The 25514-nt window shown below is 40.7% G+C and overlaps 1 protein-coding gene and 1 long non-coding RNA gene across 20 annotated transcripts in view; one reads left to right on the forward strand and one right to left on the reverse strand.

Moving 5' to 3' along the window:
* The window catches only part of nrxn3.L (neurexin 3 L homeolog), a 273346-nt gene extending 271803 nt beyond the window's left edge, over nucleotides 1-1543 (forward strand). For 14 of the 18 annotated variants that reach the window (XM_041572976.1, XM_041572977.1, XM_041572983.1 and 11 more), the window contains one exon: nucleotides 604-1543. In XM_041572976.1, coding sequence (XP_041428910.1) covers nucleotides 604-1523 — 920 coding nt within the window. In that variant the 3' untranslated portion in view covers nucleotides 1524-1543. The remainder of the gene's footprint in view (nucleotides 1-603) is intronic. The other 4 variants (XM_041572988.1, XM_041572989.1, XM_041572991.1 and 1 more) reach the window with 1 other exon arrangement.
* Nucleotides 1-25514, reverse strand: part of LOC121397069 — an 88008-nt gene that overhangs the window by 32022 nt on the left and 30472 nt on the right. Inside the window, exon 2 of one of the 2 annotated variants that reach the window (XR_005963416.1) lies at nucleotides 23970-24253. The exons of the other annotated variant lie outside the window; for it this stretch is intronic. This is a non-coding gene — a long non-coding RNA (uncharacterized LOC121397069). Of the gene's footprint in view, nucleotides 1-23969; nucleotides 24254-25514 lie in introns of those variants that run through there. 2 annotated transcript variants of the gene reach the window in all.

Raw genomic sequence — 25514 nt, forward strand, 5'->3', positions numbered from 1 at the left:
ATGGACCTTTCTGATAAGGCTTACTTAGTTTTAATTTTTCCTTCTCCTTTAACAAGGGACAATATTAGAAAATACTTATCCAGGCACATTTATTTCACGCTGGACTATAATAAACATGGCACTATATTACATCAATATATTAATAGGAGATTAATAAATGACCTCCTTTAGAAAATACGCAAACAGTTTAATACAGATATGGGCATAGTATTTATGTGGTGTAAAAAATGGCAGGTTAACACCACACATCACCAGGCTTCGGCCGTGTAAAAAATGGCGTAAAGGTTTTACTAGTTTTTTCTTAGGGGCCTATTTGTCATGCTGTGTAAAAACTGAAATTAAGTATTACCGGTATCAGCAATTAGATTTCCATTTATTTTACACAGCTTTTTACACCGTTTAGGTGAATTACGTTTTACACATCATAATAAATACGCCCATAAGTCTTTTCGCAGGTAAGGGCTAGATCTAGGTAGTAGAGCCAACTACTACATGTGCACAGAACCCCTCATCCTTTTTTTTTTGTGTGGAAACTGCAGATATCTGATACTAACTTTATATTTTTGTCTCTCTTTCCCCTTTTCCTCCCCCCTCCCCCACCAGGAGATGAATTAGTAATTCCAGTCCTTGTAGAGGATCCTTTAGATATTCCCTCTGTAGCTACACGTGCACCCTCCATCACTCTCCCCCCTACCTTCCAACCACTTCTCACCATAATTGAGACCACCAAAGATTCCCAGTCTGTAACCCCTGAAGAGGGGTTACCTTGCTTGTCGGACCAAGGCAGCGATGGTTGTGATGATGATGATGGCTTGGTGATATCTGGGTATGGCTCAGGGGAAACCTTTGACTCTAGCCTGCCCCCTACCGATGATGAAGATTTTTACACCACCCTCTCCTTGGTAACAGATAAGAGCCTTTCCACATCATTCTTCGATGGTGGCTTCAAATCACAGGCGCCCAAATGGGGATCAAAGGACTTTAAACCTAACAAAGTCTCCGAACCTGGTAGGACTTCTACCACAAGTTTGCCCCCTGAGCTGAAACGCTCCACGTCTTCTGGGATGGTGCCCATGGTGCCTGCTGGCAAAATGAATAACCATGAGCTCAAACCCCAACCTGATATAGTCTTGCTATCGTTACCCACTGCCTACGAGCTAGACAGCACCAAGCTCAGGAGTCCATTAATAACATCCCCCATGTTCCGTAATGTGCCCACAGCAAATCCCACGATGCCGGGAAGCAGACGAGTCCCGGGGGCTTCTGAGGTGGTCCGGGAGTCTAGCAGCACGACGGGGATGGTCGTTGGCATTGTGGCAGCTGCCGCCCTCTGCATCCTGATCCTCCTATATGCCATGTACAAGTACAGAAACAGAGATGAGGGGTCCTACCAGGTGGATGAGACGCGGAATTACATCACCAACTCTGCACAGAGCAATGGAGCCCTGATGAAGGAGAAGCAGCACAGCTCTAAGGGCAACCACAATAAGCAGAAAAATAAGGACAAGGAGTATTATGTGTAAAAAATTTATATTTAATAATACAAAAGACACTGGTGTGAACAATACTCAAACAGCAAAGGCAAAATATACTTTGCTAGCATTCTATAGAAACATTTATGCCTGCAGACAGTAGCAGCAGTGTCCTGCGAGTGTGATACAGAGAACTGGCTGCCTTGTGCCTGAGGCATGAGTAAGGGATAATTGGTATTATTCTGCCATGGCTAGAGACAACCGACTTTCTGCTCCACCTTGACTGGAGCTCAACTGTAATATAAAGCACACTTAACATTTGATTTGCCATGGAGGCAAAAACAACAAAATATTATATATACACAAATATATAGACAAAAGGGAAATTGTTTAGTGAGCTCCAGTTTTACTGCTCTCTCCCCAAGCTGCGTGGACCCAGCTCAGAGGATACCCTTGGCTCCACCACACCGCAACTCTGAGAGAGCCTTAAATAGTATAACAGTGTCATTGACTCTGAACCATACTGATGCTTTTATTTAAAGTATTGTGTCCTTTTTCCATTTTTATGTTTCTCACGTTGTTTTTGATTTTATTTTTGAAAGCTCAAATAACTTTATTTATAAATACAAACACCACATGGCCATTCTAGCCATGTACAGCCAAGGAACTTTAGATTCCATGTACAAAAGCAGTGTGACTGAGTGAATGTGTATGTGCGCAGGACAGTGCGTGGCGTGACTGTACATAGAGACTGTTGCCATACAGAAATCATGGTGTGTTCTCTTTACATATCAAATTGTGGTGTCTTATTAGAACATATTGTTTCTCAGTATGTTTAAAGAATACACAAAAACTCTATGGGAAATAAAAGGATCGGCGCTGGCCATTTCACATCAAAGATTTGGCCTAGATCTGTAAATATGCAGAATTTTGCTACAGGGCGTAAACAGCCTACATGAAGATTATACGCCATCCTGCTATCTAGTTACAGCCAAACAGCAACAAAGATGAGCCGGCAACAAAAAAGAAAAAAATTATCACAGCAAAATAGAAAAAAATCAGAGACTTTTTCTTTTGCCTTCTGGTTTTGTGACTTCCTGCGATGCATGCAAAAATACAAACAACTGACATATTAAATAATAAAAAAAAAGAACTGATGTGAACAGAAGAAACTGTACGATGGGACAAAAGTTTCAACTTTTTTTTTTTTTTAAAGAGGTCACAAAAGCCAAAATGTGTTACTAAATGGAATGAGTAAGAACGAAAGTATTATTTTCCTTTTCAAAATGAAATGTACATGTGGAATGTTCTCTAAATTAGGACCTTGCCCATTCTGCCTTTATTTTGAGATTGCAAAGTATGGTAATCTACTTTGTCACAGATGAATTTAACAGAGATGAGAGATTTTATTACTAGTAGAATCTATATATATATATATATACAAATATAAATATGCAGAGATATTTATTGAAATGACTGGTTTTATGTTCCTTGGTATTGGAGAGGCTTATATTTGACAGCTGCACAATGGTTAAAGATGCATTCACTACGTACTCATAAGATACACTCTCCCCGATTAATAACCACCAATCACGTCCCTCCGGCTCAGGAAGTCACTGAGCTGCAGCATAAGCAGAGAATGTAGTAATCAAAGTATTTCCCACTCTACATTAAGTGCGAACTGTTAAATGAACACTTTGAGGCACACAATAACCAAATCCAGATGCCTCACTCATCTGTAGAATTTTATTTGAAACGAAATTCCATATTGTAGCTTGAACCCCTTCCCTGGAATGAGGGCCTGTTGCTGGCACACACTCTCTTGCATAGTGATCAGAAATGGATATTGTAGAGGCACCTTAATCTCAGGGAGAAAGTGTCCCAGTGCATGTCCAGCAGTGTTCGCAAGTCATTGTTTGGGGTGCTGGCCAGCTCTGGGCCTTTTCTAGTTTTAAAACACCCTCATTGAGAAGTCACCTGTCTTTTTCGCCAGTTTAAAAATGCCAGATCGAAACCAATTGTCAAGCAATTCATTGGGGACACGTCTGGAACGCACAGATAAAAACTCTTAAAACAGTTCAAATGAATATCAAGTTTGCTTTTGAAACATAAGTGCACTTTTTTTTTTTAAAGTAAAACTTGAGCTGGAATATAATTGGCACCCTTGAGGACTATTATTCTAAGTAAGTGCAGCCAGCAGTTACTGTTCATATTTAATTGTCCTTTAAATTACACGGCCTCATCTTGCAACAGTTCCGCCGCTCTTCAGTTCAGTGAGCAGGAGATTTCTGGGGGACATATGCAAGGTTAGGAATGAGCAATTTAGATTGTGAACTAATGGTCGCAGGTTGGTAAACATGAAACAATAATGCCATTGGAACAGGGTGTCTTGTGCCCAAGTGATTGCATCTTTAACCCTTCATGGCAGCGCCCTTATAAAAGTGTATTCTAATATTTAGCAGTTAATGGTGCTGAAATGAGCAGCTCGGGTGACTGTAACTATGATCTGTCATTTCTGTTGTTATGAATGTGAGGGTATCTGGCTTTTGGGGAACACTGGAGGGGTTGTGTTGCTATCAGAAGAAATGTCTCAAAAAAGGTTCAGAGATCTAAGCGAATCGGATTATCGGATTGGACAGTTTTACTTGGTTTCTGCTTTATCAGGGATTCATTTGTCTGTCACAAATCTCTCTTGCTAGTTCTGTGCTGCGGCAGCATGATGATCTACTCCCTGGGATTTCTACCTGTTTTTCTGATCACCAACAAGTTAAAGGAATAGTACAGATGAATACTATGTTGCATTATATGTGAGATCACTGGGTGACATTCATAGATACAGATTTTAAATTTGTGGACTGGCTCCTAAAGCACAAACAAATACATTGTGAACTGTAAAGGCTTATTATTGCCCCCATCTTATTGGATGCTGTGTGTGCAGTAGAGCAGCAAGTGGCAAATATCTGAGGGGGTGACGCCAGTCCATGCAACACATTTACTAAAGTTAATGAGACCCTTTTGCATATATAGATTGATGAATGCCACGACCTGTTCTTTGATTTCAGAGCAATAGTTTGTCTGTAACCATTACTGTTCATTCAATGATTTACCCTGTACTGAATGTTTGATGCAGTGCCTGCTGTCAGGACTGTGTACCAGTATGCTTCCACTACCTCATGATTGAGTAACCATTACAAATATCTCTCTTATCATTCCTTTTGTTTGAAATTTCATTTAATGCCCGAAGTCTAAGAGATGCTTGACAGATCACTGAGCAATAGGATTCTTTGCCACTTTGGGATGAGCCATTCAGCTGGCTGAGGGTACTGGGAGATTGTCAGTATTTCCTATGCTGTATTTTTGCAGGGCTGCCTCCAAAGAGAGACAGAAGTCTGATAGCAATACAAATCCTCCTAAACGGTTCCATTGATTTATTTTCACAGTACAAAGCAGTATAGGGGTTAATCACACAAGATACAAAACAATGAACAATGTTTAATGTTTAATAATGTCTCCTGGTGTGATCTTATTCCTGTGACATGTTCTGTGGGAGTAGGGAGCTGCTCAGCTCTTGGGTACCATGTTCCAGATCTGCTGAGAAGAATAAAGCAAAGTGTCTGAAAATGACAGCAAGACTTACACTCTGCTCCCAGTGTTGCATTGCTCGGATCCATAAATATATTGTCGACCAGTCTGAAAGTTTAGTTCTAAAATCAGTAAGATGGCATTGCTTTCTTTCTCTTAAATTCACAGCACTGCTCCTTTGCACGTCATCGTGCCATTTAGTCTGTATGTGCAGAAGTCTGCCTGTTAGCACAGCCTAGTGGTGGGTAAATGTAGTGATCCAGTGCCACCTTGTAAATTGAGATTACAACCCCAATGTTGGTTTGGGCTTACAGTAGTGCCCGTTTTAGGAACACTTCTATTTGCATTAGCCCTTTCAGACAAATTTTAAATTTTCCAATTCAGATATAGAAACCTTTCCCTCTACCTCATGCCATCTTTTTTTCATGATCCTCATGGATTTGCTGATTACCGTGTCCCTTGCCTGGCATAATGCATACACTGCATATCCCTGAGCATAAAACCTTGCGTCAGCTTTAACCTTTGGTTATCCAACATCTACATCCTTGTGTTATATTTACAGCTTATAGTGAGTGTTATCTCCTTTCAACAGTACATAATGGCTTGTATGCCGCATTCATGATTTTGCTCATACAGTGCATTATGCCATTCCCTTCCATAGAAAGTATGTGGTGCTTTGTGTGCCTGTTTCTTGCCCTTGCTCATTCAGTTCTCATTATCAAGTGTGCCAGTTTGGTGCCCTTACTCATCCACAAATGTCTCAGGCATCTGGTTTGAGTTTTTGCTTATACAGTGCACAAAGCCCTCTGTTACACCCAACAAGTTAAAGGAGACATTTTGTGTAAATAAATAAGAACGTACCAGTGCGTTATACTCATTTTGATATAGAAGAATTATCCCTAAAAAAGTAGTGTTTCAGGTTTATTTATTGAATATTTCTGCAAAAACCCTAAGAATCCCTCCCTTCTCTTCCACTTCCTGCTCCCAAAATTCCAAGGCTGTGCAGAGAAGCTGGCGGCACTCAGCTCACTGCACTGTAGGACAGGAACCAATAAGCAGCTAGCAGGACCTGATAGGGAACTGAAGCCAGTCTGTGCTTGTATGAATGCACAGTCTCCCTCCTACTGTGCTTCTGGCAGAGACCATTGGGACACGCCCACCCCTCATTTGAAACAGGGACCAGAGAACATCTATAGGGAGCTCTAATAAAGGGGCTATTTTTAAATATAATAATTTGTAGCACCATGTAAAAGCAACACAATATATCACTCATAATTGCCTACAAAATCAGGGTTGTTTCGTTTATCCTATACGTCTCCTTTAAGGATAGCCTGGCCATGGAACACATTGGCATTAGAATTTCATTAAGATACCTATTAAATACCCCCTGCAGGTTTAGTATGGTGCAGAGGGAGCTAGCATAAATCAACTGTAAGGATAGTTATAGACGTGTTACTTTCCTAAACCTAAACCTTTCACCAGCCTCATTATCATAAAAGCACAATGATTTCACAACTGCAATTTAGAAATATCAAATAAAACAGGTTTCTCTCTTTACAACAGAAGTACATTTGTTACTTGCACTTTGTATGCAGTGCAAAACTAAACTTTGAATTTGGCCCAAGCAGTGATAGGTATGGAATAATATCAGGAATTCATTCCTTCTCTATTCTCTCTGTTAAAAGACAGTAACACCAAGAAATAAAGATAACCCTAAAGGTATGTACAAATAATGCTTACTTAGTTTGCGCCCCATGTCTATAATATATTATATATAGGTAGCAGTTCAAAAAAATCACAGTTAGCAGTTCACATCTAAAAAGTGCAAAGACTGAAGCTACTCCATGTTTGGTCCTTGCAAGAGAGATAATCCCCCTGCATAGCTGAGCTTATCTCGAAGTCAGAACCACAAGGGTGACGAAATGGGGTTGTTTATACAGTACTCATCTTTACTAAGGCCCATGTTCCATTGCCCTTAACCTCCACTGAACAGGAGGAGATAAGTAAAATATGCCTAAAAACAGCAGACTTGATAAATGGTAGTACTTGAAAAAAATGTCAGGTACAATAAATTATTTTAGTGTTACTGGTCCATTGATCTGGCCCTTTTGATTCATACAGAACTACTAATTAGGATACTGTATTGTTTTCTTGTTCAAATTCTGACTTTCCGCTTTTGTTCTGACATGAGGATTCCACTTGCTGCAACTGTATTTCTCTCCCAGGGCGCATATATATATATATATATCTACTGCAGCATTCAGAATTATATAGACAGGGGAAAGGCTGCTGGAGGAACATAAAATAGATGTTTCCATTAAGGTAGCAATTGTGTTCCTTCACTGTTAAACAGGCGAGCAGAAATACGGTTGCAGGAGAAAAGAAACAGCATTCTGGTTGCTGCTTCTGTATGTATAAAAGTGGAAAGAGTTGCAGTAAACATGTAAGGCAGCAGGTATATGAAAATGGGAAAAGTAGAAAAACCAAGGCAAAACATTAAACTCAGCATTGTGCAACTGAAATACAAAATCCAAACTTGAAATGTCATGGCATCTGTCCATGTTAGTCTTAAAGGGATGGTTCACCTTTAAGTTTACTTTTAGTATGTTATAGAATTGATAATTTTAGTAAACTTTTCAACTGGCCTTCATTTTATTTTTTTCATAGTTTCTTAATTATTTGCCTTCTTCATCTGGCTCTTGTGGGTCACCGACCAGATCTAAAAACAAATGGCCTGTAAGGCTACAAATGTTTTGTTATTGCTACTTTTTATTATTGCTACTTCTATTTAGGCCTCTCCTATTCATATTCCAGCCCCTCATTCAAACCAGTGCATGGCTGCTAGGTTTATTAGGGGCCTAACAACTTGCAAACTGGAGAGCTGTTAAATAAAAAGCACAAATAATAAAAAATGAAAACCAATTGCAATTTGTGTTAAAATCACTCTCTTCATCATACTAAAAGTTCATTTAAAGGTGAACACCCCTTTAAGCCAAAAAAAAAATGGGTATGCTGTGGGACTGGAGTGCAACAGAAACAGCCACTGGTCACCTCCCATTGAGCAGGCAATGCTGTCTTATGTTTCAGAACTAATCTAGGGCTAGCAGACTGGACTGGATCTGGGCAGCATACAAAATCAACAACATAAACTATATCCATAGCAGCATAAATCATAATACAGTCATTTACATGACATTTACCTAAGTAACTAGTACAGGTATGGGATCCGTTATCCAGAAACCCATTATCCAGAAAGCTCCAAATTACGGAAAGGCCATCTCCCATACACTCCCTTATAATCAAATAATCCAAATTTTTAAAAATTATTTCATTTTTCTCTGTAGTAATAAAACAGAACCTTGAACCTGATCCCAACTAAGATATAATTAATCCTTATTGGCAGCAAAACCATGTATTGGGTTCATTATTTTCTAGTAGACTTTAGGAATGAAGTTCCAAATAACAGAAAAATCCATTATCTAGAAAACCCCAGTTCCTGAGCATTCTGGATAACAGGTCCCATACCTGTATGGCAATTCCCATCAATACAATATAATGCAAAGAAAGAATGTTCAATTATACATTAAGTTGGACCCTGATACTTTACCGTCTAAGGGATAATTAATGCGAGAAATGCTAGTTAGAAATAAAATACATTTGGCAAGCATTTCTATGTTCTGTTACCTCTGTATGGAATACAGCATGGAAACACACCGTGGCCTTTAGAGTCTGAGCAAATTATATCATTCCCATTCCTGGGTCAAATCGAAAATTAAAATTTGACTGGCAATGGTCCCATATGGCAATTCTTTCAAACAGCCTGCATTGATCTTTTGTTACTTGTGCAACATGTTACACATCACAGGTGGCCCCATAGTCCAACATTTCTGGGATATTTAGTATCTCCTTTATCAGATTAGGGAAATATTCCTAGAAATGTGAATTATTCCATGGTCCTTTGGGTGCCAGATGGGTCACTTTGCATTGTAAAGCTCTCTGGAATGGAAAGTGTTGTTACGTTTGGCATTTCCAATACCTGTGGCTACAATTTCAGACAAATATGTCATATGCCAAATTGCTCACTAGTTACAGGGGTTTGAATAAAATAAAGTGTGAACAGGCCACTAAGGGACTTGTGTGTGTGCGCTTTTACTTTATAAATGAATCGTGATGTCCTTGCTGTGTACTTGTAAAAATAAAATCTCAGTTTTCTTTTCTTTTTTTCTTTTTTAATTTATCGGAAAAATAAAAAAAACTAAACTAAAAAATGAACCTTGTACTAGCTTTTCAGTGTTCCTTTATGTATTATGCACAACTCCTCCCAGGCACCAACTTTGTTTCAGGTAAACGGCATCCCCTCCCCCCCAGCCTGGGCAAGGTTAACATTTATTCTCAGTTTCCGGCACGTTGTCCCCAAATCCACTTGTGTGAAGGACAATCTACAGACACAGTGTTCTTTCCGGAGAGACAAGCACGTGGCTGATGCTCAGCTGAATGGTATGTTTGTGGCCAACTTGAATATAAAATGAGCATTCCGGAGAGATAATGATGCGTGGCAATGGGACGATTAGCAGTTCTTTACAACAGTATTATAACAAACAGGAACCTGGTATATATTAGTCACAATGTTAAAAGCACTCACGTTTCCATAGAATTCCGGCCTGGGTGAAACTACATGAAACACATTCATTTTCTTTTGGTCATAAAGGAGCCAATTTAGTATTATTCCTTATTTCTGGAGGAGCACCTATCATGTGCATCACTCAATAAAGAAAAAGAGCTTTTTGTGTTTCTAGTGTGGAAAAAATAGTCCCTGGGATTTCTTCTTTTGAATATAATGAAAGAAGGGCAGAGAATGGTTTGTGCAAAGTGTCATATGCCACCTTACTGTTCATGTATGCAGCACTGAATACAGACAGAGCCTTGCACAGATATATGCAAATGATTGTTACATAGTTAATTGGATTGGATAATCAAGTTCAACCCCTCCAAATGAACCCCTGTGCCTGTATATACACAAACTCATGTTTGTGCAGTGGGGTTCATTTGGTTGAACTTGATGCACTGTGGTCTTTAGTGATGTAAGTGATAAGGGGAAAGTGGGAATAGAAACCTTAACATCTGTCAAGAAAATATTGTTACTCATGCAATACAAAATGACTCCTTTAGCAGCTTGTGGATAATGCTAAGGCTGCTTCTTTCAGAGTCCGGATCTATGACTTTTAGCGATAATGCAGAACAGCAAAGAGGTTTGTCACAACCACAAAGACTCTCCACCATTTAACAAGTCACATACGGCTAACCCTACCTTACTAAATGCTACATTAGTACATTAGTTCCACACAGATTTGTTTACTCATGCACTCACACCAAACTAACAGGACTGTGGAACCAGACATTCGCTGGGTGATAAATGTTTTGGGGTTTGTGATAAGGAGGGTCCTGTGTTGGGAGTTATTTAATATGATACAGCATCACTTGACTCTACGTTGGAGGTTGTTGCAAAGCAAGACTCTTTAGCTTCAGTGGACCTATAGGTTGGCAATCACAGGGCTATGTGATAGGCGGCTTCTAACACCATTAGGAATACCTGCTCCTGAGCTGCAGCAGACAAATGGCACACAGATGATGTCAGAGCATCAGAAGCAGTCCTAGGGCACCAGTGGGTATTGCTTCTTTCAGCAAATGCAGTGCGGGTGTATCTGGCATTTAATACAAACTAATCAAATGTTGCTATTTTTTTGGTTTTGTAGTCCAGAAAAAGTTAAGGACATAAAGGTCGGCAATTGCTGACCTATTACTGTTTCCCATCAGTATTCCAGCTCTTTAAGTGCAGTGAGTAGAGCACGACTGCATTATGGAAACCACCTTACTTATCATATAAGTCCTGCAAACTGCATTAGATTTGCCATGAGATTGCATATGGTCCACAAGTCAAGTTTCAGTATAGGGCCCAGGCAGTTTCCTATGGGCACATGGCTTTAAGAATGCAATCTTTTTACATGAATATTCTACAGAGTAGCCATGAATAATACCAGCCAAGTTCAGATAGGTCTCACATTTGAATGGCACCAAGCAGATCAGAGATCTGATTTTTAGTACAGATAGCAGGCCCTTGTGGACAGAAAGAATGGAGGGAAGGGGCCATGACAGGGTTAGGAAACGGAACCGGAAGTAGGGGAGCAGGGCATTGCAGGTAATACAGTCCGGAAGTGGCGGGAGAATAAAAGGGGATTGAGAGAAGGAGAATGCAGAAAAGCTTACGGTAACAAGGTTATTAGGAGCATGGCGGATCAGGATGTGTTATCAAACATCAGGGAGGCACTCTCTCGGCAGGATGTTGACCACTTCAGATGGCAGCTACAAGAACTACTATCAGGCAGCCAGGAAAGTAATACTGCAGGAGGAGAGACAAGTGGAGGGGCTGAACGTAGATCTTTGAGGCAGACAAGGCCGCCGGAACGGTTGAGCCTCAGTCCTCCTGGCAGCAGGAGACGTCGACAGAGCGGATCAGTAGGAGGAAGGATAAATACAGACATGGGGACTTGGGCTTAGGCCGGAACAGCAGGCCCATGTCGGTCAGTCCTGCCAGTTCTCGTGGGTGTAAGGAAAGGAGATATACATCATGAGGGAGCTCTGGGAGCAGAAGCAGGGACAGTTGGAGGGCGGAAAGGGAACCAAGCAGCAGTCAGGCAAGCAGAGGCTCAGGAAGAGAAGGTTGATCACGGGCCCAGAGTAGGGAACCACGGTACAGGCCTTATAGGAGCTGCTCTAAGGAAAAGATAGATGCCACAGGTCCAGGGATCTTGTACGAAATAGGGCTGCACAAGGAGGGGCAGGTGGCCTGGGACAGACACGGCCTCAGCAAAGGAACAAGGGGGGGAATGGTGGACAGAGTGATGTTTGCTGATGTTGTGTTTCTAGATGCAGGCCCTGGGAATCGGAACCAGAAAGGAGAGGCAATACCCGGACACGGGCAGAAGAAGCACAAATCAAGCAATGCAACACGTCAGATGTTAGCAGATGACGTGGCAGAGTCATCAGGACAAACTGATGGAGCAGCATATATAAACCCCATGGCCCAAGAAGGGCCAGGAACAGGTACATGGGAAAAAACAGTGGAGACACTGGTGGAGGGGCTGAGAAATTTACTAGAATAATTGGGAAGGCAGGCGAGGTGTTCAGTTAGGAGTAGGAAGGGTGTGGGAAAGGAGGCAAGGGGAAGCCGAATTTGGAGCTGCAATAGGGGGAGGAGGGGTGCTAGGGCAGCCGGTGGCCAGCGGAGCCACGGCCATGGCAGGGGGTGTAGCAGGGATGAACACAGGAGAATCAAGGGTAGGTAACAAGTCAGATGTGGAGCAGAGAAGGAGGCTATCATGGGGGGAGTGGCAGAGTCTGCAAGACAGAATTCGTATGTGTCGTTTGCGGGACCACTAGGGGTACATTTGAAGAAGGAGATTAAGGAAAAAAATCTGGAAAGGGGAATTTGTTGAAATATTTTCTCTGCTCCCTTTAGAGGAGGTGGTAGAGGTGGAGGAGGATGGGAAAAAAGATAGTAAAAAGGAGGAGGAGGAAAGGGCCAAAAAATACAGGAAAATTCCCAAATCCTTTGGTAACTGGCTTAGAGCATTTTGTATATTGGGGGTGTCATTGGGGAGAAACATCCAGAGAAATGCTCAGCGCTGTTCTGCTGCCTAGAAGGGATATGGGAGGCCTTTCGTGTATACGGGGGGTTGTCGTGGTGGCACTACGATGAGCAATTTTGTCAGTGTGTAGCAGCAAACCCCGGAATGAGATGGGACCAGATAGATATGACACTGTGGATGAAACTGATGTTAGCACAAAAGGTTTCCACCGCCCGCCGGTGGGGAACAATCAGGTTCTTCATCGGGGGGTCACAAACTTGGGTTCTGTTGGCTCTATAATGACGGGCAGTGTAAGTGGGGTGACACATGCAAGTTCAAACATGAATGCTCTGGATGTGGGGGTAATCTCCCTTACAGTAAATACTTCAAGAAAGGAAAAGGGGGAGCAAGGGGAGCGGATGCTGCAAAAGGGGAGGACTCCGGTGCGTCTAGGTGCGATGCTTCCTTGGTTAAAATTGTACGGTAGGAGGGAAGATGCAGAATTTCTGCAGGAGGGTTTTCAAGTTGGGTTTAGGATACCCTTCAAGACAAGAGAAAAAGGGGAGATACATGCCAATTTGAAGTTGGTTGATCAGAATCCCATGGTAGTGCGACAAAAGCTGGCGAGGGAGACAGAGATGGGTCCAATGGCAGGCCCATTCACAAAACCACCTTTGCAAAGCTTGCGGATTTCCCCGTCAGGGGTCGTTCCCAAGAAAGAACTGGGCATGTTCAGACTGATACATCATTTATCATTCCCGAAAGGGGTATCAGTGAACGATGATATCAGCCCAAATCTTTGCTCCGTATCATCATCTGCAGATCAATTTGAGTTTCAGGTCAGTACATGTACCATTAAAACGGAATGTAAACGCTTCCAGTGGGAGTGCTTTTGGCAGGTTGCACCAGAAGCAGATCGGGCAGGGATCCCTATGCTGGCTGGTCTGTGGCAACTCTGGACAAGAGACTTTGTGGCCTGGTGAGGACATCGGTTTCGGGAACCACTTGGGTGACTTAAGCTGGCCATAGATGTTGAGATTTTTAAAAGATCAGATCCTGATCCTGACCGATCTTCTCAGAACGAATTTATCATCAACTAAAAAGACCAATTTGCCAGGAAAACAAAGGGGAGTTGCCTGCTTGGCCCTGCAAACATAGATAGATTGCACTGGGACGACAAAGATTTTTTGACCTGGCCGATCAATTTCCTGACAGATGTCGGATCGTAAGATGTACGATCGTTCGAATCCCACTAACTGCACGATAATTTCGAAGGATTGGTCGGGCTTCCCTAAAATTGGTCGTTCGGCAAGAAGAATCCTCGCGTCTATGAGGAGCTTTACCAAAGAGTTTGGGAGGAATGGGACCAACTAGTGGAATGGTCAGGAGGGGCGTTTTCACCGGAGGACAGAATGGAGGCTTTACTTTGGTGGGTTTTTTGGAAGGTGGAAACGGGTAAGTCAGTAAGGAACCTGGAGAGAGGGCTGGCGGCCTTGGCATTTCTGTTCCAGCTTCGGGATTGGGAAGATTAAGGCTTTTAAAGGTACTGAAAGGTTTGAAAAAAGGAGGAGCTTTAAGAAAAGACACCAGGAGGCCAGTCACGGTACAAATTTTGGGAAAGCTCCAGGAAGAAGTGGAGGGAATTGAAAAATATCCATTTCAGATAAGACTTTTTCAGGCAGCTTTTTCTTTGGCCTTTTTTGGAGCTTTCCGAATTGGAGAATTGGTGAGCCCAAGTAAGAACGAACCGGGGGGGTTAAGTATGGGGTACATCAACATTGAGGAGCATGGAGGGCGAATATGGCTACGCAGTTCAAAAACTGACAAGTGGGGCAGAGGCAAAAGACAAATGGAAAAGACAAAACATGGGGAATAGCCTCAGAATGCGAATATCCAGTTACAAAGGGATCTCCATTGCAGCAGCCTAAGGGTGGGGGATCCCGCTGGACAGTTTGTGATATTAAGATATTGGAAATTTGTAATTATATGAAAAATAATTTTTGTAATAAAAAAAGGCTGTGGCCTTTTTTCAATCCATTCATGAGTTTCCAGATTGTGTTAATGAAGAAGGGTGATTTGGATTGGGTAAGGGTATGAAACTTGACGCTGCCCATGTGATGGGTTTTAAGGAGAATGAAATCTTTACAAAGAAGCTGGCTTGAAATGCTGCAATGCAGTGTAATGAAGATTTCTGCCTCCAAACATGCCCTAGTAGCTCCCTATATTCAACTGTTTTGATTCCATTGGCTGCTAGCAATTACCTGAGTTTAGGGACTCATTCAATATACTGTATATGTTAGAATAAGAAAGTCATTGTACATAACTGATTAGTAATCAGCCTTAGATTCTCATTATATGGCAGCTCAGAAATAAGTGCAATTTAATCAGCCCTGTAGCATTAGCTCCTATAACCAGTGACCCTGATTTAATGATTAACGACAACCCCTAAGATGCTCCCTTTGCATTTTACCATGATAAAGCTGGATTGCAGCAAGCATATGTTTTACTTGTGGAGATTGTAATATTATTCATTAGCAAGTTATTTTCAGGAGATTTGTTGCCCATGGTAGCATCGATTTAACAGTGGGCGTCAAATCATACCGTGTGCCATTACCCTTATGAGTTGAATGTAGCACGTGTGGACCTGTAACAACCTTTATTGTTTCCTTTTATGAAGGGTAGGCAGCTGCCTAGGTAATGATACTGTGGGGTTTAGCAATAAGAGATGATGTATACATGTCTAGTGCACAGCTCAACCACCGAGGTCCACTAGGGAGTTACTTGTTTAAAGCAACAGCCCAGTTAAAATCTCCTAAACAACTGAATGCCCCCTTCCTCTAAGCCATAAACCGATATAATTAACCTTAGGCCAACCATCTAGTAAATGTAAAAAAAAAATTATTGCTCTTTTTATAGTGAGAGTGCTATACCTCGTACTTTGTTTGTTGCCAGGATTAATCTGTAAGTGACTATGCATTTGGTAATTAAAGGGGTACTGAAAAGCTTCATTACAGGATCTTATCTATATGCAAACTTGGATTTTAGAAAGAAAATATTATACTTTTTACCAACCAGTTTCCCTTAAGGGAGAGGGAGAGAGAGAGAAATACAGCAAATATTTTATTATAACTCCAAACATTTCTGTTTCTTGAAGAGTTATCTCTGGCTCCCAGAGAAGCTGCGGGGATTAGGATGGGTCTCTGGGATAAGGAAGCGAGGAGCCTGATACAATGCTCACTGGTTACACTGCAGGATTTAAATAATAAATCCTGCTTGTATCAGCAATCCTGTCTCCCAAATAACATCCACACAGGGACATGCATTTCACTAAGAGATAGAAAACACTATTTCCTGACCCAGAGAGCAGCCGATCCAAGGCTCCACGGAGATCACATTACCCGCTTCTTATTTATTCAGCATTCATTCATGTCACTAATAGTATCCCCTAGATGACCATTGCAATGGGACTTTTATGCTTGGTGGTGATGTGTGAGTGGGGCGAAGGATTTCAGTTTTCCGCATACTGTTATATGTATCATTATAAGGCATATTCAAGGGGTGGGTAATAATAACAAAAGGGATGTTGTAATTAGGTAGTGACTAGAGGGGCATTATAGTGTCTGTTTTGTAGTAACAGTTTGGCAGTTATACATTAGTAAAACTAGTTAAACAGGCTTATTTTTAAATATAATCTGACAGAATATTAAAATATCTGACAGAGCAGCAGTTCGGTTGTGTTGATATGTCAAAAATTCACTCTGTCTCGCCTGGGTAAACTATAGAAAGAAGTCAACAAGGCTATAAATGCAGCAACGTATGCAGTAATGATCTGTGCCTTCCTTTCTGCTAATTCAAGGCATATGCTCTGTCAGTTACCTGAGTTTAGAGACTGAATCACAGAATACTGTGTATAATATTTATATAATACACAAAAGCTATGAATATCTTCTAACTTATATCCTTATAAACGGTGATGATGTCATCAGTTATAAACGGTGAGTTCTGATGTCATTTCTGTCACCTGAATCACTAATTTTTGTATTATAATAAATAAAGTACCCCAGTTGTAAAATATGAGGATATTAGAAGTAACCTCAGAGTTCCATGACCTGTATAAAAACACTCGGCCTTCTGCTTCGTGTTTTTATATGGTCATGAAACTCCTCGGTAACTTATAGTATCCTTATAATTTACAAGCGGGGGTACTTTATTCACTAGAGAGAGAGAGAGAGAGAAGTGTTCTGATGTTGCTCTTCTCAGGAAAGAGATCAGAAGCCCTTTTCTCATTTCCTTCCTGAGCAGAGCACTTCCATGTTTTCCTTCTAAAGTTATAGCTCTGTTACTGTACAGTTTCAAAATTCATTATATTGGCAGTTGATAAAACCTTAAAGGGGTTGTTCACTTTTGAGATAACTTTTCATATTATGTAGAGAGTGAAATTCTGAGATAATTTGCAATTTGTTTGAATTTTTTATTATTGAAGGTTTTTGAGTTATTTAGCTTTTAATCAGCAGCTCTTCAATTTGCATTTTAAGCAATCTGGTAACTAGGGCCCCAATTACCCTAGCAACCATGCATTGATTTAAATAAGATACTGGAATATGAATAGGAGAGAGTCTGAATAGAAGGATCAGTAATAAAAAGTAAAAATAACAATACAGTTGTAGCCTTACAGGGCATATATTTCTGTAACACATCACCCAGACAGCACCTTTAAGAAACAAGGGGAGGGCAAGGGTGGGCTCTGATACCATTGGTTGATGTGGAAGGAAATGAAGTATATTCTCACTCAGAACTTTGCTGCAAAATGGTGTAGTTTACTTGTTACAACCACATGTTTTGAATCACATAGGACCCTTTATCAAGTAAGTAACAAGCATCTCACAATCTCCTTTAGTAGGATACTAATCAAGAGTCAAGAGTTAGTTTATTGTCATTTCATCCATATACAGGAAAGCACTAACAGGAATTGGTGCAAAAACCCCACCCCACCCACTATTCCCACCATCCCCTTTGGGCACAAAAGGGAATGTAACGTTCAAGTGAAAAGCAATTTTTATGGTGGGATCAAGGTGAATTGAAGCATCAAGGTGAGAGGACTGTGTGTGCATGAGAGATACCACGACTTTGTGAAGTGGAAGGAAATGGGCACATAATAGTGACATCTGCATTATATTTTCTCCAGCATAACAAACCATGGTTTATTTTCAGTGAAACAGACAGTGTGGCGACATTCTAAATTGGATTTGGGAAACATGTTTGCTGGTGATGAAATTGAGAATTCGTCCACAGAACTGTACCAGCTGAAAATGTTTGCTCGTCTCTATTAAAAATCAATTCTGAAGCTTGTTTAAGATTAATAAACGTTTTAAAAAGGAAAAAATCAATTCTAGAGATTCAATAATATGTGTAGCCCTTAATTTCTGCTAATGTTTGTATGTTCTCACTACTCTAAAGGAGCCAAGAGCACAGTGAGCATGTGCAAGGTTTCATTTACCAACACAAGATTGGTAAATGCAATTACATTGTTTTACCTGCAGCTGACTAAGAAACACTAATTGCTCAGTGGTTGTTAAAGGTTGATGCCCAGGTAGGGTCGGACTGGGCCGGCGGGACATCAGGAAAAAACCCGGTGGGCCCCGTCGGCCCAGACCCTCTCCTGCACTCCCTCCCTGAACCCAGTCGTGCTGACGCGCTGGAAAGAAGTATTCGTGTGCACGCACTCCAGGGGGGAGGTGCAAATTTGCCCATTGTTGGTAAAGGAGTCCTTGCGATGATAATAATGAGATTCAGCTCTCTGTTCCAATGTCACCCAGTTATTCATAACTATTCAAATTATATTGAAGGACTGTCCCCAGCAGGAATTACCTTGAATGCACCACAATTCCCCTTCCTAATCTTTCCCTGCAAGAAAATCCATTCAAAGCCCCATAGTTGTCTGTTTCTGCAGCATTAGCCCTGCAGCACCACAGTTGCCCTCCTTTCTCAGACTTCACCTCAATTAACTCTCCCTTAACTGTCCCTATCAAACCCCAAACAGAAGAATTTTCCATTTATAGTGGTTCCTTCTGTATCAGCACTCTGCAGTGATGCAGGGTTAGACCATATATAGCCACAGCTGTACTACAGAGGAGGAACTCATATCTACTAGGTGGAAAACTCATGTCAGTGCATTATTTTTACATTGTTTAGTTAACAGTTTTACATATAAATGCCACAGCCTTTTTTACTGAATAGTATCAACATTATATACACACACCAGATGTCTGATTATTATATAGAGTATCTCTGTGAGCATGTATGTATCACAATCACTGAAAAGCAAATGTAATATATCTGCTGTATGTTTGAAACGGCTACATTATATGTTTTTTTCCTCTCTTCCACTGTTATTTATGCAGTGTTTTTATATGAGGATTTTAATCACAGAAATGCTTTGTTCGCTGATGTTTGTGCCATTATATGAAATGATAGTAACCATTTATGATTCCTTTAAAAGAAACACTAAGAGGCCAATATAAGACTGCTCGAGCCTTTTGGACAAAAGTCGCAGAAGTTTTTCTTCGTTTCAAAAGCCAGCTTGGGTAAAGTAACAAAGACTGCCAAGGTTTTTTTTGGAACAAAACCCCATGTGATCAGTAAACTCACGCAGGGTCTCCTTAATTAAACCAGCCCCTAAGGGCTGGGACACATTGGGCGATTTGGGGAGATTTAGTCGCCTGGCGACTAATCGCCACGACTTTTCTCCCCGAATGCCTCCCCTCGCTCTGCGCCTGGCTAAAATGAAAAATCGCCTGCGCTAATCCCACGCGGCGATTCGTTTTCCGAAGTCGCCCGAAGTTGCCTCACGAGGAAACTTCAGGCGACTTCGGAAAACGAATCGCCGCGTGTGATTAGCGCAGGCGATTTTTCATTTTAGCCAGGCGCAGAGCGAGGGGAGGCATTCGGGGAAGATTGGTCGTGGAAAGTCGCGGCGATTAGTGGCCAGGCGACTAAATCTCCCCAAATCGCCCAGTGTGTCCCAGCCCTAAATGTGCGGTAGTCAGCTGCCCAATAGCACATAGTGGTTTTACACTGACATGCAGTCAGCTACCTAGAAACTTTCAAATGAAGGGTTGGTTAGTCCTAGAAAATAAAATTTTCTATAAGCAAATATTTCCCCAGTACATTTTTGGACACAGAATTTATTTCACTCAGGCTAAAATTGTAATAAAGAAATGTTTTTACTTTCTTCCCAGATTATAACATTGGCATGAAAAAAAATCATATTTACCAGTCAGGCTAGTAAAACACCAGCCACATGATAACCCTATATTTAATTGTGACCATGTGCACTGGTAAAAAAAAAAAGAAACGTTTATACACAAAGCGATATTATAATATGACAAACTACATTTTGTAAATGTAAACATACATTCTGTCTTTCAGGCTGTATTTTGTCTTTCAAATGTAAAAAATCCAAGTAACAGGCCATAGACCTGGAACTAGGGGGTCGGTTTGGAGATTATGGGAATAGCTCAGATGATCATATTTATCGTTTGTATGTTCTTCTTTAAAAATTCATTCTCAGCTACAAAATCCCTAGAAACATCATTATATCAGTTTTGTGCCAACAGAAGATGGATTTATGCAGCTTAGTTACCATCAAGCACAAGGCACTATTTTTTATTATAAAGAAAAAAAGAATACAGGTATATCACTTGGCAAATATATCTGCTTCTATGATACAAGTATTCACAATTTATATGCTTTTGGCTTATTAAGATTTACATACCTATGCTGTCACTGAAAGGCTCTTGCTTGGTAGGCAAATACCCTGGCTCGAACCCAGTACTCTGGTGCTGCAAGCCAACAATGCTAACCAACAAAGCCAGACCAAGTAGCATTGATACCAAAAATAAGCACAGTTAGACTAGCCACCTTCCCTGTACCCCTAGGCCCTTTAGTCTGTGCAGTTATAATGAGCGGTGTATAATATATATATATAATGAATAGAGAGCTGTCAGTGATACACAAAGCAACAATATAATGAATGGTTTTTAACATAAAGATCAGTTAGGTCTTTTGATCCCCTGGGCATAACTTGGTCAGCTAGAGTGGGTCCTCAGTCCTCCCTAGAAGGGAAGTGGGTTCCTATTTTCTATGTGAAAGGATTCTGCTGGCAGTTCAGTGACTAGCCAGTAGATGTCACTATTTTATTTTATAAAAGGGTAAGGTTTTTCTATATCTCAGGGATTCAGTTGGCCAGGGAGAGTAGTTCCCAGAGGTTATAAAAAGGTATGCACGCATGTGCTCGGTCTTTTTGCACTGCATACTTGCTAGAGAAAGTACAGTGGTGCTGCATAGGTCCTGGAACAAAGGAAGGTTCCAGAATAGGTAAAGTAAGTGCAAGGGCAGAACTGTTATAGTCACTCTAGGAGAGAAAGACAGGATCAGGAGTTATTTAGAGAACAGCCAGAGGCTCAGACGAGGAGACCAGGAGGGTTAGTACCCTGTGGTGACAAGGCCGCCAGGTAAGGGACTAAAGTGGTAAGGGCTCAGGGATAGAGAGATCCTTGGAGCGTGGGACCCCTGTGAGAATCACCTTCAGTGGGGATTGTGCTCCAAAGGCCGGCAATCAGGACCGCCATCAGAAAGCACAGGGCCCCATACGACAAAATTTCCTGGGCCCCCTGGGCTGCGCCCACCACAAACCCCACCTACAGGTCCGCCCTCCCCACAGGTCCGCCCCCCACCACAGGTCCGCCCCCCTGTCCCCCCCTGATGGCTGCCCTGCCGGCAATATTACCTCTGGGGTGCTGGGAACACATCCTGGAAAGTAGTGAGTATATACTGGATGATCAATGTGGAAAGCACTTATTGTTCATTTGTGTGGCTACAAACAGCACCATAAAAGACTGGAAAGGGATCCATATGTCTGCATGTATTTAAAATGACCCACCTAAGCAGTGAAACGGTGGAACGCAAGCCACTCCTGAGTAGGGGGGTTGACATGGAAACCGGACACGATCATCCTTTTAAGGAGAACTCGGAAGAACTGATCACATGCCTCTGATGAAGCCAATAGGATTGTCAAAACGTGTCAGACGGAAGTGACATCACTATAAGCTGAGGGGAATACCACAAGGAGAAGGAGAAAGAAACCTGCCGGCAAATAGCCCTCCTATTGGTAACCTGCTAAGGACTTTACATATATGTGACTGACTTCACAAAAACAATTGTACAAATAATTATTTTAAAATAATTTTATTAATAAACAGTATTACGCTATGGAATTTCAGTTTTCCCTTATTGGAGCCTAAAGGTACATTGTGAGGAAAACTCAGACTCAAGTGTGAAATACTACATGTGATACCCCTATCCAAGGTCTTGTAAGTAGGCACTTCAGCCAGATTGGTGAAGACTGCCAGAATTAACTAGTGGTGCACTGTCCAGGGCGAAGGAAGGTCATTCTGAGTGAACATGAAATATAGAGTTGTGTTTGAACACAGGGTGTCATTTAAACCAAATTGGATCTTATTGCACTATATGCAGTTTCTCTGTTTCCGTAGGCGCTGATCCGCTTTTGTTTGTGACTTTACGTGTGCAGCTGGGAGACTGTGGAAGGACCGGCAGGAGGATTTAACCCTAAAGGACAACCCAACTTTCTTTTTTTCCTATTTTTATTGTTGTATGAGTCAGTAAGATGTTGTCAGTTTCAGATTAATAAATAAGGAGGGTACAGGGAGATAAGTTCAAGCCCTGAATATATAAGGAGGACTGAATCGAAGGAAGGTGACTGGATTGAGAGGACAAGGACTTTTCTAATCATTGCCTATGGGAGCATCCCAACTTCTGGTGTTGTGACAAAGTGATATCCCCAGTACATCCAGAAAGCACTTATTTGATCAGTTAGACATCTGATACAGAGATGTTTGTATTTCTTTAAGAATTGTAAGCAGGCTGCATTTGTTTGTCTCTCATATGGACTGATTCATAGTAGAAGTATTTATTTGTACTTGAATTTCTACCACTGTCTTAGTAAGGGAATTAATATTTTAAACAATGTCATCATTTCTCATTAAAAGACTAATATTAAACAACCCAAAATACATTTCAGACCTAAACAAGCAGAATTATTTACCTTTGTGGGGAAAAATGTAAGAGCTTTTTAGTGAGCTGGGGAAAACTGCCAAATTACAACAAAAAACACCCAGAAAACTGCCAATATCCATTTTAGGTCAAAACACTGCAATAATAATGTAGTTCTACCATTTGTTTAAGATCCTTCCAATTACCAACCCCCAGGAAAGAATCATTTAATCTCTATGTAATAAGTATACATGGAATCCAGGATGGAACAGCACCACTTATCTTTTGAAGAATAAAAATGTATATTTTTTTGAGGCATTGCAGCAATGTTTGGGGCCACATTTGGCCCTTTTTCAAGCTTGATAAAGGTCCAAATGTGGCACGAAACATTGCTCTAATGCCCTAAAAAATTATGCAATAAAGGCATTTTTATTCTACAAAAGACAAGTGGAGCTGTTTCATCCTGGATTTTGTCTATTTGCCAGTGGAAAGTGGCCATTGGGGAACCTACACTACGTTGAGAGCTGAAGTGCCGACTACCTTCTGTTTGATAAATATACATGGGTCAAAAATGGCCTTGGGTCAAATGTGCAGTACCAATGAGAGCAAGTAGGAGGGATGAGCATCCCTAACTGTTGTTGCGATTATTATGCATCCCAGGTCATATTGTCTCTTCTCACACAGAGCAATGTTTTATGGGTTCCTGCAAAGAAACATCCTATTCCTTACAATCATTTAAGCTCCCAATCTAATGTAGGATCTAAATGTTTCACCAGAATAGAAAAAAGAAAAATTTTGATGGTAGTACAATAACTTACCCTTTGTCTATTCTGTGAAACAATAAGGACCATTTATTATAGCATCAGTATAATTTGCTGAGGAAGCTTGTACTTTTTTCAAATCAAGATTTTAATTTCATAATTACCTAATGACCCAGACTGCCATTCTTTATATCAGCATTTATGCACCCAATGTCCACTTTATACAAGCACCTAATAGAGGCAAATTATTAATTATGTAAAGGAAAACAAAGTAAGATAGAGATTGTAATGAGAATACATGTCCAACACATCTATATTGCTTAATGCTTTGCTTTGTATATTATCATATGTTTTAGAGGATATGCACCATAGCTCAGTTGGTGGCACTGTCCTAAAGTTCAAAGGCCGTGGATCAGATTTTCTGCTATGCTACAAAATATGCTAGAAATACAACAAAAAACATGCAAACCTTGTTTAATACAAATATATGGATTATAACTATATACACACATAAGCTAGTTATGTGTGCATTCATGGCTACCAATCAAACAATAATAAAAGCATTGGGATGCAAGATGTAAAAAAATTTCTTCTCCTCTATTCAGTCCATTCATGTTTGTGTCCAAATGACAAGAGAACCAGCAAACAAATTGACCACAAGGTAACAGGCTTGAGTGAAGGTAGTGGGTCTCTCTCCTGAGATGAATTCTATGACTGCTTTCTCTATAGGAGAAATTATTTTCTATAGAAAGAAAAGAGAATAAAGTACATCTAAAATGTAATTAATACGATTGGTATTGGACATCCAGTGTCCCTATTATAGGACGATCCACACCCCACCAGTAACAAATCACAAAATATTCCAAGTTGAGTTCATTAATAACCATCTTGAAAAATGCCTTCTTAGTCCAAAAGGATTTTAAAAAGTTTTTTTACAAAAGTAAAGTGCAGTGCATAGAGTTAAAATTCATTAATAATGTGCTAACAGATTCTATGTGCAACTAATTATTTGCTGATTCTGCAATATTGATTTAATAAATAGGATTTAATCAATTAAATTAAATACTTTATACATTAATTGCAAATTAATTATTCCTCAGATTTTAAATCCCAAAATTCATGATTTTACCAGCCTACTAAATACTAACCTTATAGCAGCCCCTCTGGCATTTGCCAGAACCCATAGATTGCCAGTCCGGGCCTGCGCAAGTTGGTTGGAAACACTCCAAAACCTTGTTACCAAAATGCAAACAATTATTGCTAAAAACCGCTACAAAGCGTAACAAAAATAAAACCAACTAAAGGCAATGAAAAAGCAGACGCACGTTTCGCATAGATGCCTTATAATGGCGAAAAGTCTTTCTCTATAGCTAAAGATAGTGCCAGCCACAATTTGTGCTGCAAAATTTAATGCAATCAGCAAAATAAGATATGTGTGCAACAGAAATACTTCCCGCCTTAAACCGGGTCTCCTTTACTCCTGTAACAAAATGTAAAAGTAATATTTCGCTCATCAGACAGTCTCTTTGATCACATAAGTATTAGACCATCTTTTGGAAACATTTGCCTTGGAGCAGTCAAAAGGAACCAGAGAAAGGTCAAAGATCCACAGAGGTAGAAGCAGCTAGGAGCAACTAAGGGTAATGACACAAAGGAAAATTTGAATTATCTTGTCGCTAGATGTTTGTAGTTCCATACAAAGGGAACAATGCTCCAAAATGGACCCCATTTAGAGTGAATTGGAATTACCTGCAAGTGCCTGGCACAACACACAACTGTCCACTATCACTTGATAATGTAGTATAGCACATTTGTAAATGTCTGTCACGTCAAAATACTAGGGCGACCACATGCTAGAAATCACTCATACAGACCTTGACTCCTGATTTCTGCCAGGGCCCATATCTTGCAGGCAAATCTGCAGCAACTTGTTACTTGCCCCTTTACATTTCTGTTTGGGAATGCTAAAATCTGCACCTCATGAAAGACTGTTAGGTTTGCTT

This window comes from Xenopus laevis, chromosome 8L (genome assembly GCF_017654675.1).
Source record: "Xenopus laevis strain J_2021 chromosome 8L, Xenopus_laevis_v10.1, whole genome shotgun sequence".
Classification (NCBI taxonomy): domain Eukaryota; kingdom Metazoa; phylum Chordata; class Amphibia; order Anura; family Pipidae; genus Xenopus; species Xenopus laevis.